The sequence below is a fragment of the Carassius gibelio genome, chromosome A1, assembly GCF_023724105.1.
Source record: "Carassius gibelio isolate Cgi1373 ecotype wild population from Czech Republic chromosome A1, carGib1.2-hapl.c, whole genome shotgun sequence".
In the NCBI taxonomy this organism is placed as follows: Eukaryota; Metazoa; Chordata; class Actinopteri; order Cypriniformes; family Cyprinidae; genus Carassius; species Carassius gibelio.
Window position 1 is genome coordinate 26,512,552 of NC_068371.1, and position 24,018 is coordinate 26,536,569.

A 24,018-nucleotide genomic window follows, 5' to 3' on the forward strand; every position below is an offset into this window, starting at 1 on the left:
TATTGAGTATAAACTATCTGAAGTAAAAAGCTATTAAATGCTTGCATAAATTGGGTAACAATACCTCACATTTATGTATATATTCAACAGCTACTTACTCATTAAAATAAGCTAAAAAATATCTCAGCAAAAATAAAATTTAGTTATTAAAAAGTTAAAAAGACAGTTCAGCTCATAATTTATTCATGCCGCAATGCATGATGGGAGCAATGGATGAGTTTTTATTGGCTACAACATGCTTTTTTGATGGTCACCATTGTTGTGATGCTCAAGCTGATTCTTGATGTCTGTGTTTCTAAACGTAATAATTCTTTCTTTATGTAGAACTAACTTTTAAAAACATATCATATTATGCCAAAAAATGCTGGATTCCTATCCCCCCACCACCACTTGATTTATGTATACATTAAAGAAACCTGAACTGACGCATTCAGGTCATTCCATGACAATTAGTTCAAACAACAATCAATAGCACACATGATTGTCTTTGGGCTGGTCTGTCTGTTATCATTCTGTTAACACAGCCCCACAAAGTCTAAAGTAAGCATCTGAAGGTTCAAGAACCCAACTAAAGGAAACATTGACCACTATAATGGTAACACACAAATTGTGATTTTCTAGTTTGGTGAGTCTGCTTGTTAACATCAGATGTCTTCAATAATGGTCAATCATGACCCAATTCATTTCTTAATTATCTCATTAACTTCAACTCTGCTTCAGTGTTACTTTTAACACTGCTTCAGTGTTTATATGAGTCCACACTCAATCAAAAACGCGGGCTGACGCATGCGCAATTTAAAGCAAAATAACTCACGGTTTGGGGGTATATTTTACTGCATTTTTCTATGTGATGGTTCTTACTGTTGATGAATGGGTAGCATATGTAGAATTTACCCATTACTTTAGAATTCGTTGGCTGGCTGCAATAATCATGTACATTTTATATGGTTTCCACAGATTATATTTACAACTCTCCAAAATCACTTTTTTCAGTGTAACCCTAACACTAGTAAACAGGCTTATAGCCTACTGATTTTCTCATCATCCGAGTTATTCTTATCAGTCCTGTTTTCTTATCATTATCATTCAAAAAAATATTAAATTCAAAACAGGACTAGAATAAAACTCTTTTTTAAATAAGACATCAATATATTTTTCTACATATTTTTCTTGAATTGTTAGCTCATCGCTGCAGTCGAGAGAAAGAGATGATCCTATTTAGCTTGTTTACAAACAACTTTTTTCATTTTTTCAAATGAAACACTTAACCTCAGGTAATCCTTCTTCGCTATCCAGGAAAATAACGCCAGTCAAGACTATTCCGTTTCGGAAAAATAATTATCAAGCTTTATAAAACTTTTAACTACAACATATCTTACTTAGTTGTTTACCAATGCGAGAGTGTTAAGAATAACAAGATCTCGTGTGCCACGTCTTCAGCAGCTGAAAGAACTGAATTAGGTCAAGAGTCTGTGGATAACAGAGATGAAGAGCAGGACCCAAATGACAACAGACACATAGCCGTTTTAAGTTTAATTAAGTTTCATACTTTCGGTGGAAACTGTACCTTGGCCTAACATGGCCTCATGAAAAACAAGAATTAATGATATAAAAGAATGAAACTAAGAATGTATTAAGAAGGGGGGAAAAAAAATGTAACTTGAACTATTGTCAAAGACATGTTCTTTTCAGAGTAAAGGCTAACGTCTAGATGTTAAACAACGTTTAAACTCACTAGCACACGCAAATTATTTAGATTGATTAGGCATTTACATTTTTTATAATAATAATAATAATAACATTAATAATAATTATAACAATAATAATATTAATAATACTTATAACAACAATAATAAAATATTGCTGTTGAGCTCTCACAATCACGTAAATCAATCTCAGCTATTCGTTTTAATATGTATTGAAGAACACTGAGAAAATACCACTCGTATATTATGACGTGAAACACGTGTAAAAATGCACATTAGAGCTTTGTAATATTTGCACGAACTTTTATTGACCTAGCAATGTCCGCGTTTGTACTTTTTTTTACAGAGTTAGAGGATATATCATCAGGTGAAATAAGCAGCCCGTTGGGTCTGTACCCGTGAGACTTAGTCCGAGTTTGGTGAGTTTCCCGGTGAGATTTTGTTGGCTTGCCATAGATAATTTCTCAAGAACATGCGACTCTATCGTTGTTAATGACGAGGCTCACGTGTCCCGTGAGTCTGACCTAGTTTGCAGTGATATTTAGGCTATAATGATTCAATAGCCTATCAAAACTACAACAACTAAATATGATGTTTTTAAATAGATAAAAAGTTCCTATAAAAAAGCCAGGACACAAACGTTTTCTTTTGAAGCAAGTGTAAAACAGAAGATTTAATGACACTCGATAAAAGATGTAAATACTGGTAGTATAGCCAACTTAACTGGCCAGGGTATACTGAAAACGATTTATTAAAAAAAAAAAAAAAAAAACTTTAAGGAATAAACATACAAACATGCGTTAAAATAACCAATACATTCACTTAAATACGTTTCGGTTGCTCATTTTGGAATTGGAGGGCCATTTAAAATACAAAGGCATGCACCAAGAATCTATCTCTGGCAGAGTTGTAATAATAGGCTAATAATAATAATAATAATAATAATAATAATAATAATAATAATAATAATAATAATGTAAACAGTAAAACATTTGTGTTAATAACTTCCTGCCATGTGAAGACAGGGTGATTGGCACCGGCATTTCTATCAGTATATGTGATGCACTGAAATATGCTAGGTGTTATTATTTTAATAACATGTTGTACAGCATACAATAAATAAAATAGGCTTTTGCATAGAAATACAAGCCGGCTTCTTTACTGGCCGATAGCTGAACAATGATCTCAGCAAAACACACACAAAGGCCAAAAATGTTTGTTATCAAAATTTAAGTTGGGCCGTGTTGTCGTTTTTTTTAATTTTTTTTTTATGAGAATTATACTGTGTCCCCTGTGCAAGGGTATTTTCTAAGTCATATATCTCCATCAAACAGGTTGAAATACTTGCTGGCATTTGAGAAATAAAAGTAAGGCGCGCTACCTCCAGGATACACGACTGGTAGAGGCATTGGAAGCATGCACCTTCCGAGCAGATTATTCTCTTTATATAAAGCTGGGAGCGGTACCGTCTTTCCAATATCACTGAAATCGCTAGGCGGTCCCTCCAGTTCAGTAGACAGTTGTCTTTTTAATTTATTCCGTCGATTCTGAAACCAGATTTTGACTTGAGTCTCGGTGAGCTGCAAAGAGTTCGCCAGGCACGCGCGCTCCGCGCTGCTCAGATAGCGCTTCATGTCAAACGTAGATTCCAGTTGGAAGATCTGTCTTTTGGAAAATATAGTGCGCGTTTTCTTTTTTGTCATCAGTTTATTCTTCTTGCTGTTGTTGTTCTTCTGCTGCCTGTCATCGCAGCTGTCCGTGCTCTCGCTGCGCGTGTCGACGGTTTTGAGCGCGTCCACGATTCCATCTCCCTCTATGTTGACTTTATCTGAAATCCAGGCATAGGCTAGGCTATTAATATTCTTTCAAAAATTACAGTAGGCCTACTACTAATAACGCATTAGAGCTGTTTTGTGAATGAAAAACAATGTTCTTACCAATGGTGCGCAATCTTGCATCTGACTCTTCTTTGCATTGATCCTCGCTGCCTCCGGGATGATGCAGACAGCCATCCCGACACACTACAAGAGATGTCTTTGAATGACGGCTTTCAGAGTTTCTCCTACTCGACTTGGAGTTGAGGATGTTGTCAATGGTAAACTTCAAAGAAGCGGGTCGACATGACGCCTCCTCCTTGCTCATATTCTCCGTTAGATGCGGGATCCTTGCTGTCCGCGTCTCCTTTCTGTCGTTTCATAAACTAACGTCTCGATTCCTTCAGCACCATTGCTCCACGACGTGCAGTGCTGCTGCGTTTGCCTAGAGTGTTAGTCCACTGACCGGAAGAGCACGATTCCCCATCGTTTATTAGTCATGAGAATCATACAGCGCGGCGGCCAATGGCAGAGGAGGAGGAGGGGTGGGGGGGGGGGGAGCTATAGAGCACAGGCCTATCCAGACATCTGCATATTTCAATATTTGAGCTGGACTGCTTACTATTTTTATTTTTTTTTAATGAGAGCTCTTAAGAAAAAGAAAGCTTAAGAGGCCTATTTTGCCTCTTCTCCAGCTCGATTGATGACGCTTGTGGGGTGTCAATTCCAGAACAAAAGGAGGTCAATGTAGTTTAGGCTTTGATTTTTTTCAGATGAACTTCAATCAGTTAATCAGTTAAGTTAATTATAGTTAAAATAATGATTTTGCTTCTTGCACATCTCGTGAGATAATTCCGAGTGTTAAAAAATGTGTAGGCCTACTCTGGTTATTTACCAGTGTTTCGATGTCTTTTGCATTTAGTAGCCTACTGCAAAAATATACTATACTTCAAGAATATTTTTCTTTTGTGGCAATGCAGTGTTTGTGGCAGAAACAACTGTATGATTATTTTGAAATATCTTAGCTGTACAATGACTAGTTTATTACAAAATGATAGACACTGACTTAGACTAAGTGATTTTCTTGTTATTTTAATTATTTCTGGGGCATTTAATAATTTAGCTAACTGTTAAACATTAAAGCATTCAAATATTATTTTACTGAACCATTAATCCGTCGCCACAATTAAGATTTCATTAAGCATCCAGGACATGCATATAGACCCTGAAATACATCTGATATGATTCTAAAATATAATGATATGATTTTGTATGACTTAATGTAGCCTAACAAAATAATGTTGTCCTAAAATTGCTAAAACATATTATTATTCTGTTGTCAAATTGGTAAGTGAATATTGTACTGCTCTAGTTGCGGGCCTATGGCATAACCTATTTTGTCTATATGTAGCTACTACACAGTTGATATTTAAGCTTTATTAGTTCAAATTAGGCCTATATTATTTCGAGTAAATTGTACATAACCAATTCAACAGTGTTTGAATTTAGTATCGTGTTTTCTGTTGTATTGTGGCAATAACGGACTGCTGATAATAGGGCCTTTATAAACCACACCTTTTTCTTTGTGAATAATTATGCTGTACTGATTTATTGCTCTGAAAAATTGTCATCGAGTGTTTGATTTAGCCTAAAAAATATTCAGAAATTACCCATGTAGGACTAATCGACACACCTGTGGAAATATATTTTGCATGGTATGTATAGGCTAGGCTACATGAATGTTGTTTTTTCCGCTGTCCATAAAGTTTTGACGTCTTCTAAGCTGATAGAAGAACTCATTCACAGGAAAATCATACTTGCTTTAACGTGATCCGTTTATTTAAATTTATAATGTGAAAAAGTGACAAAACTTACAAATCGGTGTTTCGGAAAAAAAATATATATTTGCAAAAAGCAAGTGTTGCCCTTATATTTACATTGAGGGCCCCCAAGACTAGATTATAGATGTAACAGTGACAATTAACACAAACTTGTAATTTTTCTTGTGATAGGTGTTTTCTTTTCTTTGGATGGAGGATATACATCAGTACTGTATTTCCAGCAGGATATGTATAAATCAGTTATTGCACCATTCAGAAACATTGATAATTGTCATTGGGCCACTACTGTCAGTATATTAGACAATAGATCAGACAAGGCCTGTCATTTGCGATGTCATTAAATTCATCGAATGAGCAAAGGGCGAAAATGGATAGTTCACTGGATTTGAGAAGCCCATGAGAGGTGGCGAGACTTGGGACACGTTAAAACTGAGAGTCGACATGGGTGTCGTTTTATCGTGGTACAAGATGGGCACCCGTACAATCCGCTGGGAGCTGTGGTTAAAATGAACAGCCTCTAAATCCGCGGCCAGTTGTCTTTTCCATTTGTTTCTGCGGTTCTGGAACCAGATTTTGACCTGCGTCTCGGTCAGGTGCAGGGAGGCCGCGAGGCCGGCGCGCTCAGAGCTGCTGAGGTATCTCTTCATGTCGAAAGTGGATTCTAGCCGGAACACTTGGCTTCTACTGAACACAGTTCGGGTCTTTTTCTTCCGGGCCGAGCATGGCTCGCAAGTGTCGGGACCGGAACGCTCGTCGAAAAGCTGTCGAGCGTCTTCACCCTCGTCACCCACGCACTCGCTCGTTTTTCGGTCCACTGCTCCATCAAGAAGCTCAGAGGTCACCGGGGTGTCCCTGTCGCTGCGGCAACGCTCACTGGAATGGTTAGTTTCTTCTTTTGGACCCGCTAAAAGTAAACATTAAAGGAACGGGTAAGTGTTTAAGAAATTCATGTTATAATTGATCAGATGGATGTTTCCAAAGTGACATAAAAATCTGCTCTGTAGCTCATAATATAGTTCCCTTAAGAGCAATATTTTGTGAATTCAGCCAACTCTCTCCCTGTGGCTTTCATATATTTACAGAGCTAACGAATCAGACAAACCAGTTGCACTGTTAAGCTTTTAACGAGTTTGGGATGTCTTTCATTGTGACTCGGCTGCTCCGCGCTTTCCTGTTGCTTTTGTTGGTTTTACCTAATGAGGCTTAAAACTAATGTGGACCTACCAGTAGCATAATTGGTGCTGTAAACTAACACGGGACATAATTATTCAGTTGGGGACTAATAATGAGCATTTCAGCCTGTTCCATAAATAAAAAGCACAGTCCATTGAGTATACCACAGGTCAGATTAAGAAATCATATATTCTTTTGATTTACGATTTTTAACGAAATTATGAGGAGTTTTGAACAATAAGCAAGTTTGTGTAGGCTATCCCGCAACTTACTCTCTGAGGTTTCCAGTCCACACCAATCCAGGGGTGATAGTGTGCTCCTCTCTGTCTTGAAGCCTGTGCTTGGTGCTTGACTGCACATTTCTTTAAGATGCGCTTTAGCGCTGCCCTTGAGATCCATCTCTTGCTCCATGCCATCGTTATACTTTAAAGGACGACCGGACTGTTCTGTCTTACAAGAGCCAAGTAAATTCTCGATAAAAAACGATGAGCCCCTGGATGTGGTGGAAGGACGGTGTTGTTGGCTTTTGTCACGCATCTCTTCTACAGTTACAGCAATAACCGGGTGATGCGCGAATTCTAAACAAAAAGCATCGAATCCTTTCTCGCCGAATAATATCCCCGCTCGACCATTGCTTCAGCAGGATTAAATCCTTAGTGAGTCCACGGCGCCAGTCCAGAGAGAAGCGGGGCTGTAGTCAAGAACAATCCAAGTCAAGTAAAATGCTTAACAAGCGGAGGGCATTCTGCTATTGGACGACTACAATAGCAAATAGGATTACTATAGTAAAAGGGTATTACCGGCTCCAGTTCGACTTCGCTTTTGATCGCGCCTCAGGGTCGATGGTACCCCTGTCACAGAGGGCTTTATTCGGGTCAATTAGGGAGCAAATCAAAATACAGATAGTGGAGCGTCGCATCACGTCAGCTGGGGATCTCCTAGACTCGGATGCTGCTCCGTCTATTGGTCAGATCGGTCGCTACATCACAACGACGTTACAGCAAACGCCACAATGAGACGGCCTTCTTCGGGACATCCCAGGATATGTTGTGCATTGAAAATATATGTCAAATAATATGCTTAAACCATAGCTAAAATTTGTTTTTTAATATTTAATTATTATTATTATTTTATTTTTGAGCGTTAAAAGTAAATTGCAATAATCTTGTTCCTGACCCCGACAACACACTTAATTTGACAAATAGCCTACACTGTTGCATTTTGTTTTCTGTTTAAATCGGAGACATGTGGTTCCCTGGATATTTATTTGAGAGAATAAATATCCAGGGCACTCGTCAAGCACTCGTCGTCATAGAAAAAACAGAGCTTATCAACAGTTTGAAATAATTTAGATTGTTATTTTTATTATTATTATTATTATTTCAAATGTATGTTAGGACACCAAGCTGTTATTTTGGCCTTCTGATTAAACTAAAAATAATATTCCTTTAAAATTGTAAATGGATATGTTACCTGTTTATAAAAATGAGCCTACTCTCTTTGGTGTAATGTGAAATTTGTCTGGCTTCAGTTATATTAGGTATAGGCTATTTATCTTAAACATAATTGTAAAAATAAACATTTTTTATTTGACTAAACATTTTGCAACATAGTTTGTGAATATTAAAACCAAAATTATAACCTACAACATAAAAATAAAATATAATTATGAACTTTATAATCTATACATTTTATTTTAATTTTGTTTTTATTGGTTCCAGTTTATCTTATATATCTGTGATTTGACGTCTGTGATCGTTACCGTTTCTAACTTATTTCAGTAATGATTTAGAGAGTACAAACCCCAATCCTACGTTTTAATTAATAAATAGCGAGAAATTGAGAACTTTGTTATTTCTGTAATGTTAAATGTAAAGCTAACACCGGGGGAGAATCATAAAACACATACAAATAAATTAAGTCTACATTAAAAACAAAATAAATAAATAAAAATAATGCTAAATTCAAATGAAATTCGATTCCAGTTTTTGGAAAGTGAGATTATATGGACTTTTACTTGATGTTTATGACATTTTGTCTGCTGTCTTATTTTGCGACCTATTAAATTAATTTTATTTAATAATTATTTTTTTTATATAGACATTATACATGAAGCTGAAAGGTGCTTCTACTACTAAGAAGAACAATAATATTTTTATAATTTAAAAGACACTACAAGCACAAAATATTGCAAAAGATGGCAGCTCATTGCCTGTTATGTTGTTTATATAATTATACTTGATAATTAAATTGTATTTAATATGATGGAAGATAAAGTATGATTTATATGAAAATTATGAAAATTATGTACACATATTTTAAGATTTTCGTTTACACGGACACGTAAGAAGTGTGACATTAAGAATTTTCACTAGGCCTACCTTAATTTATTTTTATACACTGCTATTCATTATTGGTTTATAGGTTATAACAGATGATCGAATTTGCCTTTTGAAGCGCTGGTTTTTATTGTCCCAAAATGACCAAATTTAGAAGAAACTAACTTTAAACTAACTAACTAACTATATACTATATATAATAGAGGTGCTAGTTATAAACATTGTTGTGAACGGAGTGACGGGTATTTCTGATTCTCATTCACACGTGATTATAAAATAGATCAAAAGTTGTTGTATTCGTTAACTGTTTGAATTCGTTGTGAATTAATAATTTTTGAAAAAAAAAAAAAACTAGTCGAGTAAATGATGGTCTTTTTATTTTTTATTTAAACACAAACACACACACACACACACACTGCCAAGTAACTGAGCAAAGGCAACATCAAAGGCACTTACTGTAAATAAATGTGTTTGAAAATCCACATTGTGAAATTAATGGTAAAATTATGTCTAGTGTGTTCTTTGCAGACAGTGATGCCTGTTTGCCTTTTAAACCAGAGAAAGACACTACACTAACTACACAAACACTACCCACTCACTGAGGTTTTGATTTTGACCATGGTTCACTTTTACCCGTCTATTTTTTCCCTTCCTTTTCTTATTTCTTTAGCTTGTGAGTGAGAGGCAGAGATTATTTAGCTCATATTACTGTGTGTACTTCGGCACTCTCTGATATGGCACCAAGTCCGACCCCCTGTATGTGAGGACAGACAGCACTGGCCTCATGGGCATAACCCCACTGATCCTTATCCAGACTGGCATTGCCTTTTCACACTGGTGACCAGTACTGAGACCTTTAATGCTCTCCTCTCACTCTCTTTTTTCCTCTCTCTTTTCCTTTTTTTTCTCTCAATACACATTATCTTTCTTCCATTTATTTAACCCTTTGCCCTCGTTGTCATTCACTATATGTCACATTTCTTTCCCATCACATGAACTCATCCCTCCCCCATTTGTCCTCATGTTCACATGAGGTATTCTCCTAATAAGCATGAAAAGATTTGTTTTATTGCATTGTGTAGCTATGTTTCCTGCCTAGAATGGGACACAAAAGGATTTCAAATTTTTCATATACTAAAATAAGTATATGCCATTTATTTTAATATTTTTTTATTTATTTGAAAAACCATTAAATAAGTTTATCAAAAACTTGATCAAAAAAGCTCAATTGTATTTCAGTGTTTGTATTAAAGGACACATATAACACAATTTGCTTATATGACATTTGACCACACATAGATACAGACCTTTGTTAATTCATGTAAAAGTCTATCTTAATGTTGTTGTTTTTTAGCAGACGAATGGATGGATGTAATGAGATTTAATGTAATGGTACCAAATGATAGTACTACTATAATCATCCATACAGCATGTTTCTCCATGTTCATGTATTGAGGTCATGTATTAAGATTTATGTGTACAAGGCATGTTACTCATGATGTCATTTTTCTAGTTTATTAAAATAATACGATTATGTTCATTAATCTCAGATGGATTTAGTAAGCTGAATAATTTTAAAACATTTGTGTGTGTAAACTCATTTGAATGAAAAAAAATGGAGAACACAAAACACAAATTTTAATACATCCTCTAAAATAATTTTTATTGTGATTGTTCCTTTAGATTTTGTATATTTGTTCAATTGAGCAAACCGTTTGTACCAATTTACTAAACTTTCTGCTAGATAAATATTTTATAGAAGAGTAACATAGTAGTAATAATATAATAACATAGTCAGTGCATGATCTTCATAATTCATTCAGCTTGGCCTAAAACGTCAGTTTATCTTCTTTATCAGCTGGAGGTTTTTAATGAAGAATGTCTGTTTGTTTAACCTCTTCATGCTACGTTGCCCCCTGTCAACCCCAGCTTGTCATGCTGCCACAAAGAGGTGAAAATGTGAGTTTATTTAATGTAGTTCAGATCAAACTAAAAATTCCACTGCATAAAGTTTCAAAGGTGAGTATAAAAAACCAAAATGGAAAATGCAAAAAAAAAAAAAGAAATATATACTGTATAAAATATTAAATTTGAACTGTGTAGCCTAGCAGTGGTTAATTTATTGTGTAAAGTATGAATAATTTGATAAAGCTAGCAGTCAGAATATATATAAGCAATGTGCCATCAGTTAGGATTCCATTTTATTTAAAAAAAAAACTAATATGTTGACAAATGGTGACAATAAGAATTCTACGTGAATGCAAAAGGGGGAAACGCCCTTTGTAATAAATAAATAAATACAATTTGTGTACAAGCAATTTTGCAATATTACAACAGAAATAATGTGCTTATTTACAATTAGATCTTTTTAAATATTTTGTTAATGCCATTTCGCATCACACTTTGCACTAAGAAAGAACTGATAGAAAAATAGGGAAAGAATGGTGTACTTCTAATGTTTAATACTTGTCATGAAAAGGCATTTCATAAAGAATTTATAAAAACTTCCAAACATTGCTGTTTATTTGTGTGTGTGTGTGTGTGTGTGTGCTCTTGTTTTTGTGACATATCAGGACTCAACTCTGTATAATGACATGGGTATGACACAGGTATTACAAGGAGAGGGTGACTTTTGAGGACATAACCCCTATTTTTTAAAAATGCTTATAAACCATACATAATGGTTTCTCTTTCTCTTTTTACTTTTTGAGAAAGTAAAAGTGCGCAAAGTTTCCTGTGAGGGTTAGGGTTGGTGAAGGACAGTGAATATACAGTTTGTACAGTTTAAAAACCATTACGCCTATGGGATATCCCCACCCTTCACAAAAAGAAATTTGTGTGTGTGCATGCGTGTGTGTGTGTGTGTGTTTATTAGCCAAACAGTCTTTCTTTCAACATATGATGCAGATTCACACGTCACAAATTTTCAAAAACCAAAAAATGTTTTTTTTAGAACAACAGAGTGTTTAATCTAAACCAATCAATCAATGTACAATCAATGCCTTTTGATGTTAAATATTAATATGGAGACTACAAATGGATTGTTACCAGAGTGCTTTAAGATTAACTTTGCTCATACGTTGTCATTTTTCATGTCTGATTTATCATCCCAAGCACAGGTTCTGATTTCTGAGTTCATCTCCTTGACTGAGTTTATTTAAACTGACAATTAACTGGTTGTTGCATGTGGAGATGCAGTGCACGCTTTACTGAACTGCTGCTGGATGAAGAGATCGCGTGAGAAAGAAAAAGGAGAAAGGACACAAAGAATGTGCAATGTAATGAGAAGACACAAGGTCCTACCTCCAGCTCTTATAGTTGATTAGCTTATACATGTTTGTTTACTTCTCACTTTGTCATTCTCGTAAGCACATGACACCGTGTGAACAGACAATAGTTTTTTCCAGGACAGGTTATTGTGCTATGATTTTGAAGTTCTTCTAAACATGCCAATGGAGGCTATGAGTTGGATAGGTCACATCACTGGCTTTGAAGTTTCCAAGACCAAGGCCATCTGTATTGACTAATATCTAACATCTTTTTTGAGAAGAAAAGGGGGAGCTCTTAGATGTCAGGAGGGGTCCTATTTCAGTCGCCAAGTCTAAAACTAATGGGCAACTTTATTCAAAAAGACAGAAGAACCGACATTACCTCACTGTATTAGGGGGCCCGATGGTGAATCAGTATAATATTAAAGAGTAACCTAGTCATCACTCCATCTCTGCTTCGTGAGTATGGATTGCTCATGCCTGGCCAGCCTAACTGTGGTAATTGGTGATGTTTGGGGAGTGGTGATTAAAGATGGATGTGGGTAGTGGACGCAGGACTGGGTTAACAGAAAGCGACAGGAAAGATGAAAGGCAGTGGTATTAATGCATTGCCCAGAGGAGAGGAGATGCTTGTTTTTCACTCTGTTTGTCACGCAAGTTTCCTGCCCCGCCCAGTTCGGCCGCTGATAGGCCACTCCCCCTCACTCTTTTTCTTTCTGTATCTCCTCAGTCTCTGCTGCTTTGCTCTATTCCTCTCGCCCTGTTTCTTTTGGTTTTGTGCATCTCTGTTCTGTGCTCTGTCTACTTCTCAATAGTATTATAATAATTAAACAATTAATTTTCTCATTAAAGGTTATAGTTTCTTTCCCTTTTTTTTTTGTCATACTGTATGTTTTTCCCTAACTACAAGTTATTCATTTTTTATTGGCTCAAGTAAACAAAATATAGCTGTGAATCATCACCGTAAATTGTTTTAATTGGATCAATGGAACAATTTTTTTTGTGTAATTAATGCTTCATAAGATTTAAGATTTCCTGTGTAGGTTATAGCAAAGTTAGATTATTTCTAATTATCTTTTGATTACATGCGTAATATGAATACTGGACACTTTTTCCCTCTCAAAATATGTGCATACTTTTTTTTCTTTTTTTCTCGGATATTTTTATTGATTCATTGCAGTTCATAAAGCCAGTATATGAAAATAAATTCAATATTATTCATACAAGACATTGTACGTTAATCTAATATATTTTAGGGATCTGTTTGGTACTCTTGAAATAACATTTCATTTAACTGAAAATGTAAATTAATTTATGTTGCCAGATCTGAATTTATGGTAAAAATGTCAGAATTTTCGTATTAGTGGCAATAACGGAGTAGCAGGTTAGTACTTGTCATTGATTGCTAGTTGTAATCTTTAATCCATTCCAGATACATTAGACTTTTTTTTAATTAGATTTATATATATATATATATATATATATATATATATATATATATATATATATATATATATATATATATATATATATAAATGGAATAAGCAAAAAAAATAAATAAATAAAATAAAGAAGAAGAAAAAAATTGCACTTTCCTTTCCATTAATGTTTACTTACAACAGAGATTGCAGGTGCAGGTTCCTTAGAAGAAGAAAAAAAAAAACTTTTAGCCTCATCCTGGTGATCCCTCATCCCTGGTAAGCCGTCATTTAATGAGGTGTAGATCCTTGTGCAGTGATTTCCATTTCAGTTTTCAGGAGAATCTTAGCTGTATATCAAAGTGTGGTAAGTGCTGTCATCAGTTAAACACTCCGGTGTCTCTGTTCTCTCTGATTTGGAGGCTGGTGTACAGAGGTCTCCATGAGGTATGGATGTTGTCAGCTTCTATTTCCTCAGTATGACCTTTGCTGCTTGTGTGGGGTCACTGAACACATTTATTTCCCCTGCTCACATGCAGAGGCTCTGTCTCGAATAACAGAAGATATCAGGATAAATGGGTAATACAAATCATTCATCCTGAAGATGACCACTGCAGTGTCTCACTCGAGGTGAATTCATTATACTTTTTTCTGTGCCTTAACCCAAAAAAGAAATCAGGAATCCTTTTTCTTTCTTTTTTATCCCTTCACAAGTGTGTACTGTAAAGTTTGGAACTTTAGATAAAGAGCTCAGAGATCTGGAACAATTAATGGTAGGTCAGTAACATTTAATGTTTGTTTTGTAGTTATTATTTATTTACAGATTTTTTTAAATTATCAGTTTGGAAAATATTAAGCAAATGATGATGAAAAACAAAGTTTTGTTGGGCATGTTGAAAGCGTGTAAACGAGTCTATTGGAAAACATTTGTGATTACAAATGCATTGAGACATTGAGAAAAAATATAGATCAATTATATTCATGAAAAATGTTTAATAATTACAAACTATTTAACAAATCTAGATGGCTATGACCTCACCTTTTAGTAGTTGTTATTGATTTATTTTCTCATAATGTGCATAATCTAAAAATGTAACAGTAAGCATTTACAATTATAGATGATATAGATGTTTTGTGTCAGAAAGGTATTTCTATAAAACGTTTGCTTGTTAAAGTGTTACTACTTTAAATATGATTTTGTGTTTATGGCGTTTTTATGCATATTGTGTAAAAAAAGGTATTTACAGAAGAATAGTAAGAGCTTAGAGATCTGGAACAAATAATGGTACGTCAGTAACATTTAATGTTGGTTTTGTAGTTATTACTTTTTTGTTACAGTTTTTTTTTTCTTTTTTTAATTGCTTTGGAAAATATTTAGCAAATGATGATGAAAAACAATGTTTTGTTGTAACCATTTTAAAAGTTTATCTGAAAGATTACAAATGCAGTGAGACAGAAAACGTATAAATCAATTACAACTAAGAAAAAAGCTTTCATAATTTAAAAATATTCAACAAATCGATAATTGTAATAATCTCAACTTTTAGTTTGTTATATATTTATTTTCTAATAATGCACAAAGGGTAATAGTGTAACCGTAAGAATTTACAATTATATATTATATAAAACGATTGCTTGTTAAAGTGTTACTAGCTTTAAATATAATTGTGTTTATGCAATTCTTATGCATATTGAGTAGGAAAACAATATTCACAGAACCATAGTAAGCATGGATTTGCTTGACCTTGTAGTGTTCTGTTACTTGCTGTCTATTTGATGTTCTTTGGATATGTCGTTTTTATTAACTGATGGATGTCTTTGTATACCATTAGAAACATAGAAATGTATATGATATACTTAGATATTTAATACATTTTATATTTAAAACATGTTATAAATTAACCTTTCTGTGGTATTCATATTTTTGTTATTCACTGTTGATGCATCTGAAGGACTCACAAGATTTTAGGATTTTAAAACAATACAAGCATAACAATATACATGTAAAAAAAAATACTTGGATGATGACTTATGTAAATTACAAATAATATGAAAAATACACTGGAAATGCTCTCTGTGATATTTTTTTTAATTAGCATGATAAAAAAAAATACTAAAAAATACAGTATGTAACATATCATACTTAATCACAATGTATAATTAATTTTGTCTTTATATAGTTTGAGATCAAGATACTTTGTAGTGTTTATAGTTTCACATTTTGTATTAAATAGCCTTTTTGCTATTAAGGCGTTGCAGATTTGCAACAGTTAAAAACTAACTACCTTATTACTCCAGATACATATTTTATGTATCTGGAGTACTAAAAACTTGTTACTAAAACTTAATTTGAGCCTGAGAGGGTTAACATTGAGAGGACTGCCAACCTGCTAAGCCAGTTACAACACTGATCTGAATGTAGACTGAAGTGGCATTATGTTAAATCAACCACGAGGGGGCAGCAAAGTTCTTCCAAGTAAACGTCACGCATTCACACAGTCTCATTTGGGCGAGTTCTCTTTCTTATCTTTCTCTAAACAGCTGTAGACGGAAAATAAGCTTATAGTAATAACGACTGAATTACTTCTGTTTCTGAATCTGCTTTTGAATTGACGGAAAAATAATAATTGTCGAACACAGCGTTGTGCCGTGAGCATACAATTCGTTTCATTAAATCATTGCAATCATTCATTAATGCAGAACCTAATTAGCAAACTGAAATGTACAATGAATTGATTCGTTCCTTTGACACATTCCCTTTCTGCCTGCTGGTATCTTTGTCGCTTTAGAGCTCAACAGAGAGGAAAACGTCTTCTCAAAATATCGTGCTTTTGCGCAGGATAGAGGTTTTGAGAGAGAAGTTTTATAGCCTTTGAAGAAATCTGGACAAGTTTTAGAATTGCAAATAGATGGCTGGATGAATGGAGAGACAGACTGAAAGATTGATTGATTGATTGATTGATTGATTGAATTACGCAGCTTTATTCAGTAGCCTCTGTAGCCTACTTTAGTAAATATCACATTTAATTGCTTGAGAGGTCGGGTGAGATATCTGCAATAGGCCTATATATAGGGTCCTATATAAACACTCAAGTCTAAAGAATCAGTTGGTAAAAAGTTAATTCTTTATTAATGTAATTTCTTTGTTTGGTGGCGGAGGAAACAATGGGGTCAGTTATTAAGATAATGTCTGCAACATTGTGAAATTACAATTACATGTGAAACAATATTTAAAAATTTGTAGTTAGCATGTAAAAGTGGTATCTATGAAGTATGCTGACTAGTCAACTTGTCAAGTTTGGAAAGTGCGTTTTGAGAAAACACCCATCAAGGCACAGGTTCAGTCTGTTTCTTTCTATCCTGAAATCCCTGCATGTCCGATGCAACCTGAGAGGGTGGCGCTGTTGTCTAACTTGAAGACAGACCAAATTAATCACAGCTTGACAATTGTTAGATGTGACTTTAAGTTTAGCTGAAAGATGAAGCAGGGTCTGTGAAAAAGTTTATTTATTTATTTATTTATTTTTTTATATTTTTGTGGTTGGTTTAGTGCTTTGTAACACATTATTGAAATTTTGCATATCGATTCTCTTTGTCATTTGGGCCATGGAAATACTGTGTGTGTGTGTGTGTGTGTGTGTGTGTGTGTGTGTGTGTGTGTGTGTGTGTGTGTGTGTGTGTGTGTGTGCGTGTATGTATGTGTGTACCTACTTAACCATTTTTTGATGACAAAATTGTACCCTTTGGGGACGACATCATTTGTAAAACGTATAAAAATTAAAAATGTTTTTTTAAATTGTAAAAATGCTGAAAATTTTCTGTAAGGGGTAGGTTTAGGTGTAGGGCGCTAGAGTATATAGTTTGTACAGTATAAAAGCCATTACGCCTATGGAATGTCCCCGTTTAGATAGCTAAGTAAACGCACGCGTGTATGTGTGTGTGTGTGTGTGGTTGCCTCGTCTTACATCACTTATCAATCAAATATAATTCATAAAACCTGGAGAGAATAGAAGGGATTCTGAGACATTAAAAAGGATATTGCCATCACTGATCAAGACATCTTGTGAGTCTGCTATGACTTGCATAGTAAGTGTTTAATCAATCAACATTCACTCTGAATAAATTATGAGGACAAAAGACATTTATTCCCATTAAATAAAGCGTATAGCCATGTGAAACATGCATGTGTTTATGTTGTACAGCAGTAAAAAATAGTTGTAAATTTGTGACTAAGAACATGAAACCTTTTCTGAATTATGTTACTGCAACCAACCCTATGTATTTCCATGTTTGATCTGCTTTGTCCATCTTTTTTTACTGAGAGTCATTTGTAGTCATGAATGCATGTGTGGTGATCTACACTCATCAGAACAGACACAGAAGAAGGAAATACTTGAATAACCCTTAGGTATAAATGATTAAGGAGTCTTACAGTAGATGCACAAATGTGGAGATCTCACTGCATTTACATCTTCAGTCATTTATTCAATCAGGGTTTCAGTCGTGGTTAGAAAGAGTACCACTCATAGTAAGTGCACATGGCAGGACAGCAGAACTGGGTAAGCCTTTTACCAAAGAAACCTTATAAAAATGTTATTGCATTGGGATACTAGCATGTAGAGTGCAGGACTAAATAATTTACTCATATTTCGATAAACATGTTTAAACTAACAATCTAATTAATTACCAAAAGAAAATTGCTATACTTACAATTTATACAATCAACAGTGTAGAGCAGAAAAGGAAGCAAAAAAGCCTATACTTTAAAGAGGTCCAGTAAATATGAACCGCTGTAGTCTGACATTTGACAGGGGACAGGAGACTAATGAAGGTGTGGAACAAAGAGCATTTTTTCCCCAGACATATTTACACAACCACTGTAGTGAGAGAGCTTTCACATGAATAGAAATGTTGCTTGTTTATAGGTGTTTCTATAAAGATCTCTTGGTTGAGGAAACCCATCATGAAAGTTAATTAAAACAATCATGTTTGGCTCCATTTGAATGGAATGTATAATTTGACAATGGAATGACATTTATTATACTTGAGATTGGAAATAACCAAAAAAAAAAAAAAAAAAAAAAAAAAGAACAGTAGGGAGTACTTTTGAATTTGCTTTAGGTTTACTCTTGACTTACTGTAGTACAGCTACTCAGAGTTACTTAATCCCAGAGTGCATTGCGGCATGAATAAATTATGCAATTGCTTTGTTTTACTGTTTTTTTTTTTTTTGTCTCGTTATTGTTACAATAAATAAAATTGAATTGTTACCATTGTTGTGATTGGTGTGCTGAATGTTGAAGAGCATGGTCGATCACAAGATATTAAATATTAAAGGATTAAATCAACCAAAATAAAAGTTTCACAAGGTGTTTATGAATTGTAAAATTGTAAAAGATCAATATGAGAAATAAGCTATTTATGATTTAATAAGAAGTAGTGATGGGAAGTTCTGATCATTTAACTGACTCCGTCCTTTGAGTCTCATTCAGCAAAAATGAACATATATTTTTTCAAGTTATTTCGTTCATTTTATCAAAATGGAATTAAAATGTTACATTTTACTTCCCGAACACATCTAGTACTTATGCAAATGTTGATCACACTACAAACAATAAAACACTACAATGCTATGAGAAACAGAAAATATTAATTCACTATTTTCCTGGGTCTGTAGCCCATGATTAGCTCACCTCACCTCTTGTCTGACAAGTCTTCGGGTTTGAGTCGTTCCTACATCATGTGACAGCCCCATAAACTAAACCTAAGCTGTCTGAGCTGGGAAGAGAATTGTAAAAATAATAAAATTAAACCACCAAAAAGATGTACTTGCACATATTTCAGAATCGGAATATCAGATATATCATAATATAGTGAGTATGTTTGTGAATATTTTGAATAAAACCGGAAAAACCAAATAAAAGCAATCATTTCTCCCATTGACTTTCGGAAAAATCTGTATCTAAATAGTTTTAGAGCATGTCTGAGGATAAACAGCTACTGCTGAACTCATACGCATATAACATATCATTTCGAGTGAAAAAATTAAGAGAAAATCCAAAAAAAGTCAAAGGTACAAGACTGTGAACATATTTTCATTTCGAGCGAAGGAACTACTCATCCCATAAACCACCGCGCCTCACTGAATTCGACTGAAGCCACAACCTCGAAAAGAGCCTTTTGGGCTACTTCCAAATCTGACAACGGACGCGCAAACTTTTTCCTCCAGTGAATTTTATTTTCACGTAAGAAAAATAAAAACGTGTTCTTGTTAAAATTGTAAAGTTTTAAAGGCTATAGGAGTGCAAATCTTAAATGTGTAAGATGTTACTGATTCTAAAACTCTGGTGTATCTACCGATTGTGAAAGATAAAATGTGATCTGTGAACAAGCACCTCCATACAAATCCTGCTTCTCTAGAGAGTTACATCGAAGCAGTTACTAAAGACTTTAAAAGTTTCCTTTTTTCAGTCTTGTAGGACAACATGGTTAGAATATAAATCACCCGCACTGATCTCTTGCAATTCGTCACAACAATTCTAACCAGTGGGTATATTCCATTGGTTTGTTTTAAGTTTTCGCCAGTTCTGCAGTCAGCCACAGTGAGCTTTAAAAACGTGTTCACCATTTTCCCCAAAGTCCAATCTTATAACCTCTTGACCTTCAGAGAGTTTTAAGATGTGTGTGTGTGTACTGGTATATATGGATTATGAGGACACAAATGTGTATAATGACATGGATACTACAATGTTAACATGGTTTATGAGGACACTTCCTGTGTCACCGTAAAACAAAAGGCTTAAAAAAACACACAAAACAGTATTTTATAAAATGCAAAAATTTGCAGTATTTTCTGTAAGGGGTAGGTTTAGGTGTAGAGTTGGTGTAGGGCGATACAGTTTGTACAGTATAAAAACCATTACGCCTATGGAGCGTCCCTGTAAACCACAAATGCAATTGTGTGTGTGTGTGTTTTCTTCTGCAGTGGGATGGTGTGACCCTATAATGCATGTTGCTGTGGAGGAGAAAGAGCAGCTGAGTGATGTTTCCTGTTGCTTCATTGCATCCATTTTATTAGCTTTTACTAGAGCCTGTCAAACAGTTCACATTTAACTCCTATCTTCAAAGTGTTTTGTGATCAAACCAGAGAACAACAGAAGTACAACTCTTAAATGAATGTGATGTGGATTCTTTTGTCTGACAAAGAAACAGCTGCATAAACAGTAACTTGTTGATGTTTTCATGTCATGTCATGTTTTTTTTTTTTTTTGACATAAATGTATTGTCTTCTTCTTAGTTATGAAAAATGGAGAGAGGGGAAAAAAGGTAAGAGTATATTTCTTTGGCCCATTTGTGAAAAATTACATTGTGTGAGAGAGATATTATTGGGGTAATTATATTCCCTAAATTGCATATGAACTGAGATATATTTGCCATAAAGAGAGGAAAATCAGGAAAATACTTATTTTTTCACTGGCCATCTGGAGCAAAAAAAAAAAAAAAACACACAGTTGCTATGGTGACTGAATACTTTGATAAGCAGTCTTCTCTGTAGATAGATCATTGCAATATGTACATACAGCATTGCTGATAAAGCCTTCATGCACATTCCTGAATCAATGCCTGTAGCTAGACAGACTAGAGCCACCTGTACATCAGTGTTGTTGGTCTAGGGCTTTAATTCACAATATTGGAAGGACTTCAATAGCATTTGGTGCAGTGCCATAATCCTACTCAGAATCCACCTTCAGTGAATTGACAACAGTTGGGCTAGTACCTTTAGAGGCCATTTTATTGATATGTTCATTTTTTCTTAAATTAAGAGAGTTCCACTGATGACTGTGGTGGACCTCTTTTACAAACAAAGACTGAGTAAACAGGGTCACTCTCAAAGGAAGACTAATGGAAAATGCCGTAAGACCAGCTGCTTGCACTCACTGAAACTGCCCTGTACTGCTGTTCTGGCAGCTGACTGTGGCTGTGCTCATGTTAATAGGTGCTGGAAGTACTGAACTGATTTTATTTTTCATCCTATGAGAGTGACCCTGTTTACTCAGTCTTTGTTTGTAAAATAGGTGCACAGTCCTCAGAAGAGCTCTCTTAATTTAAGAAAAAATGAACACATAAGTAAAATGTCCACTAAGGGTACTAGCCCAACTGTTGTCAATTCACTGAAGGTGGATTCTGGGTAGGATTTTGGCATTTCATATTTAGGCGTATCTTGCTTAAGCTATGCTCTTATAATTAAACTACTGATGAAGTAGGTTACTAAAGAGTAGAATTTTTGCACTGTAACTCAACTCACACATCTCTTGGATTTTTAACTTGTGTAAAAATATTTTGTAAAAATAGACAATATCCAAACCGAGATGAAGTGAGGGCCCCATTTTTACGAATGCCTAAATAATGTTTTGATTTATTAAACATAAAACGTTGAAAACTGATTGTTTAAATTATTTAAATAAAATAAAGGTACTTTAAATGTGAAATTTAAACCGGCAGTAGGTGGCAGGAAGTTACTGTTAATAAGTAAATAACTGAATAACTAATTTTTTATTCATTCAGGAACAAAACACCATCATGTTGCTCAGAGAGGCAAAACAACACTGTGGCCTTATAAATAGTGCAAAACAGGCAATATGGTTTCTAAAATGTAAGTCTCTTAATTAACTTATAGTTTATTTGATCTTAAAATATACCGACTGTGATCCTCTGCTCCCTGCCCTGATCTCTGCTTGTGTCTGTTTTCGATTTTGGATATCCCTTGACATACCTGATGCTGTCCTTTGATCATTGCCTGTTTGGCCATTCTGATAATAAACCACTGCATATGGATCCGAACGTCTCTGACTCCATGTTACATCATGTTTCCTCTTTTCCTCCTCTTGCTTTTTTCCCTCACTTTTGGCTGCCAGAGGGATGAATCCTTTTCATGGTTAAATTAGACAATGCACGAGTAAGCGCTGTGCCAGTTTGAAAATGGCGGTGGACCAATCACAAGGAATAAAGCAAGGACATCCTGCATAACGCGAGAGGGGTGCAGATTTATTGCACCATATTATATTAAAGACATTTCCGATTGTTCAAATGGTCAGCTGTCGGGGGGCTCCCTCAAAATGCAATTGCCTGCCTTGCCTGCCCTATTGCTACGCCTCTGCTGCCAGTGTGTGTCTGTGTGTGTGAGAATTGTTTGCAGGATCAATGGTTTTCTGTCCTCTGCATGTAGGCTATAGGTGTGGAAGAAATAATGGAATTGTACTGGTTGATTCACACTAGCTGCTCTCCCTCACACCCTCCTTTCCATGGTGACCTTATTGAGATGCTTTTAGCAATCAGTGGCTTTGATAATAATATTGTACATTATGTCCAAAAGCCAGGCTCTAATAATAACATCCATCAGATTCATAATGCGAAGCTGACACATAATTATACCAAATTATAAAGTGCAAGAATAAGTAAGATTGTAGTCCAATTATTATTAGCATTTTTACTGTGCCACAATATACTACTTTCACTTGCTCTTTGTGAGCAGCTATTAAGTCATTTATTCAGAAGTCATAATATTGAAATGACTCCCAGCTAATAAGAGTAAGAAAATTAAATGCTACACCATTCTGTCTGTATTGTATTCCTTCAAAAGGCACATTACAGCTTGTGCAACAACAGAATATGCATTTTTAATTAAATATCTTTCTTTATTTACTCTTGAACCTCTCATCGATTATAGAATAAGCACTAAATGACAGCTAAAATGACCTTATAAAGCTAAATCAAGTTAGATAAAAAGCTTATAAAGTGTTGTTAATGACCTTGTGTAAACTAAGCACTCAGAAGTCTGGAGGCTTTGACGCATCGTACTCACAGAATAAACACTGTCTATTAAACATAGTCTATTTACAGTATATTATAATCAAACAGCAGCAACTAATCAAGTCTTTGAATTCTTTTAACCTGAAACATAATGTATCCCCTGATACGATGGACGGGATGGGGGCATAAAACAAGTTGTAAACACACACATGCACAGTCATACATAGCAAAGACTCCTGCATGACCCAAATCTGTCAGATCACAGAGGATCTCAACTTCTGTTTTAATTACACCTACAGGAATTAGCTCAACGTGAAATTTGCACTCCTTTTGGTTAAAGCAAATCTTCAGAAAGGAAATCAGGAATGCCCCACAGCTGGAAACTTTGTGAGAACTACTCAAAATGATTAAATATTGCCATTAAGCTCCATGATGGTTTATTTCAGTTTATTTTATTATTTAACATTTTTGTAGAATAACTTTAATCTTTTAATGATTATTTACAATATTTCTAATGGTACAGAAGTGTTACTTCTATTACAGAGGATTAACTAGAGGAAAGTGGTCTCAGATTTATTTATTTAGATATTTCAATATTTGGCCTCAGCTTGACATTTGCTACATTATAAGGTGTACAATGGGGATATT

The 24,018-nt window shown here is 34.8% G+C and overlaps 2 protein-coding genes across 2 annotated transcripts; both read right to left on the reverse strand.

The window, feature by feature from the left end:
* Positions 1 to 2,347: 2,347 nt before the first annotated feature.
* Positions 2,348 to 3,965, reverse strand: LOC128016892 (homeobox protein HMX2-like). Its single transcript, XM_052601812.1, has 2 exons — positions 3,644 to 3,965; positions 2,348 to 3,534 (listed from the first exon to the last, which is right to left on the reverse strand). The coding sequence occupies exons 1-2, from the start codon at positions 3,846 to 3,848 to the stop codon at positions 3,020 to 3,022; spliced, it is 720 nt and encodes a 239-aa protein (XP_052457772.1). The 5' UTR covers positions 3,849 to 3,965; the 3' UTR covers positions 2,348 to 3,019.
* A 1,273-nt stretch (positions 3,966 to 5,238) lies between these two features.
* On the reverse strand, positions 5,239 to 7,353 carry LOC128016891 (homeobox protein HMX1-like). The gene is made up of 2 exons (XM_052601771.1): positions 6,807 to 7,353; positions 5,239 to 6,265 (listed from the first exon to the last, which is right to left on the reverse strand). The coding sequence occupies exons 1-2, from the start codon at positions 7,069 to 7,071 to the stop codon at positions 5,670 to 5,672; spliced, it is 861 nt and encodes a 286-aa protein (XP_052457731.1). The 5' UTR covers positions 7,072 to 7,353; the 3' UTR covers positions 5,239 to 5,669.
* Positions 7,354 to 24,018: the final 16,665 nt, after the last annotated feature.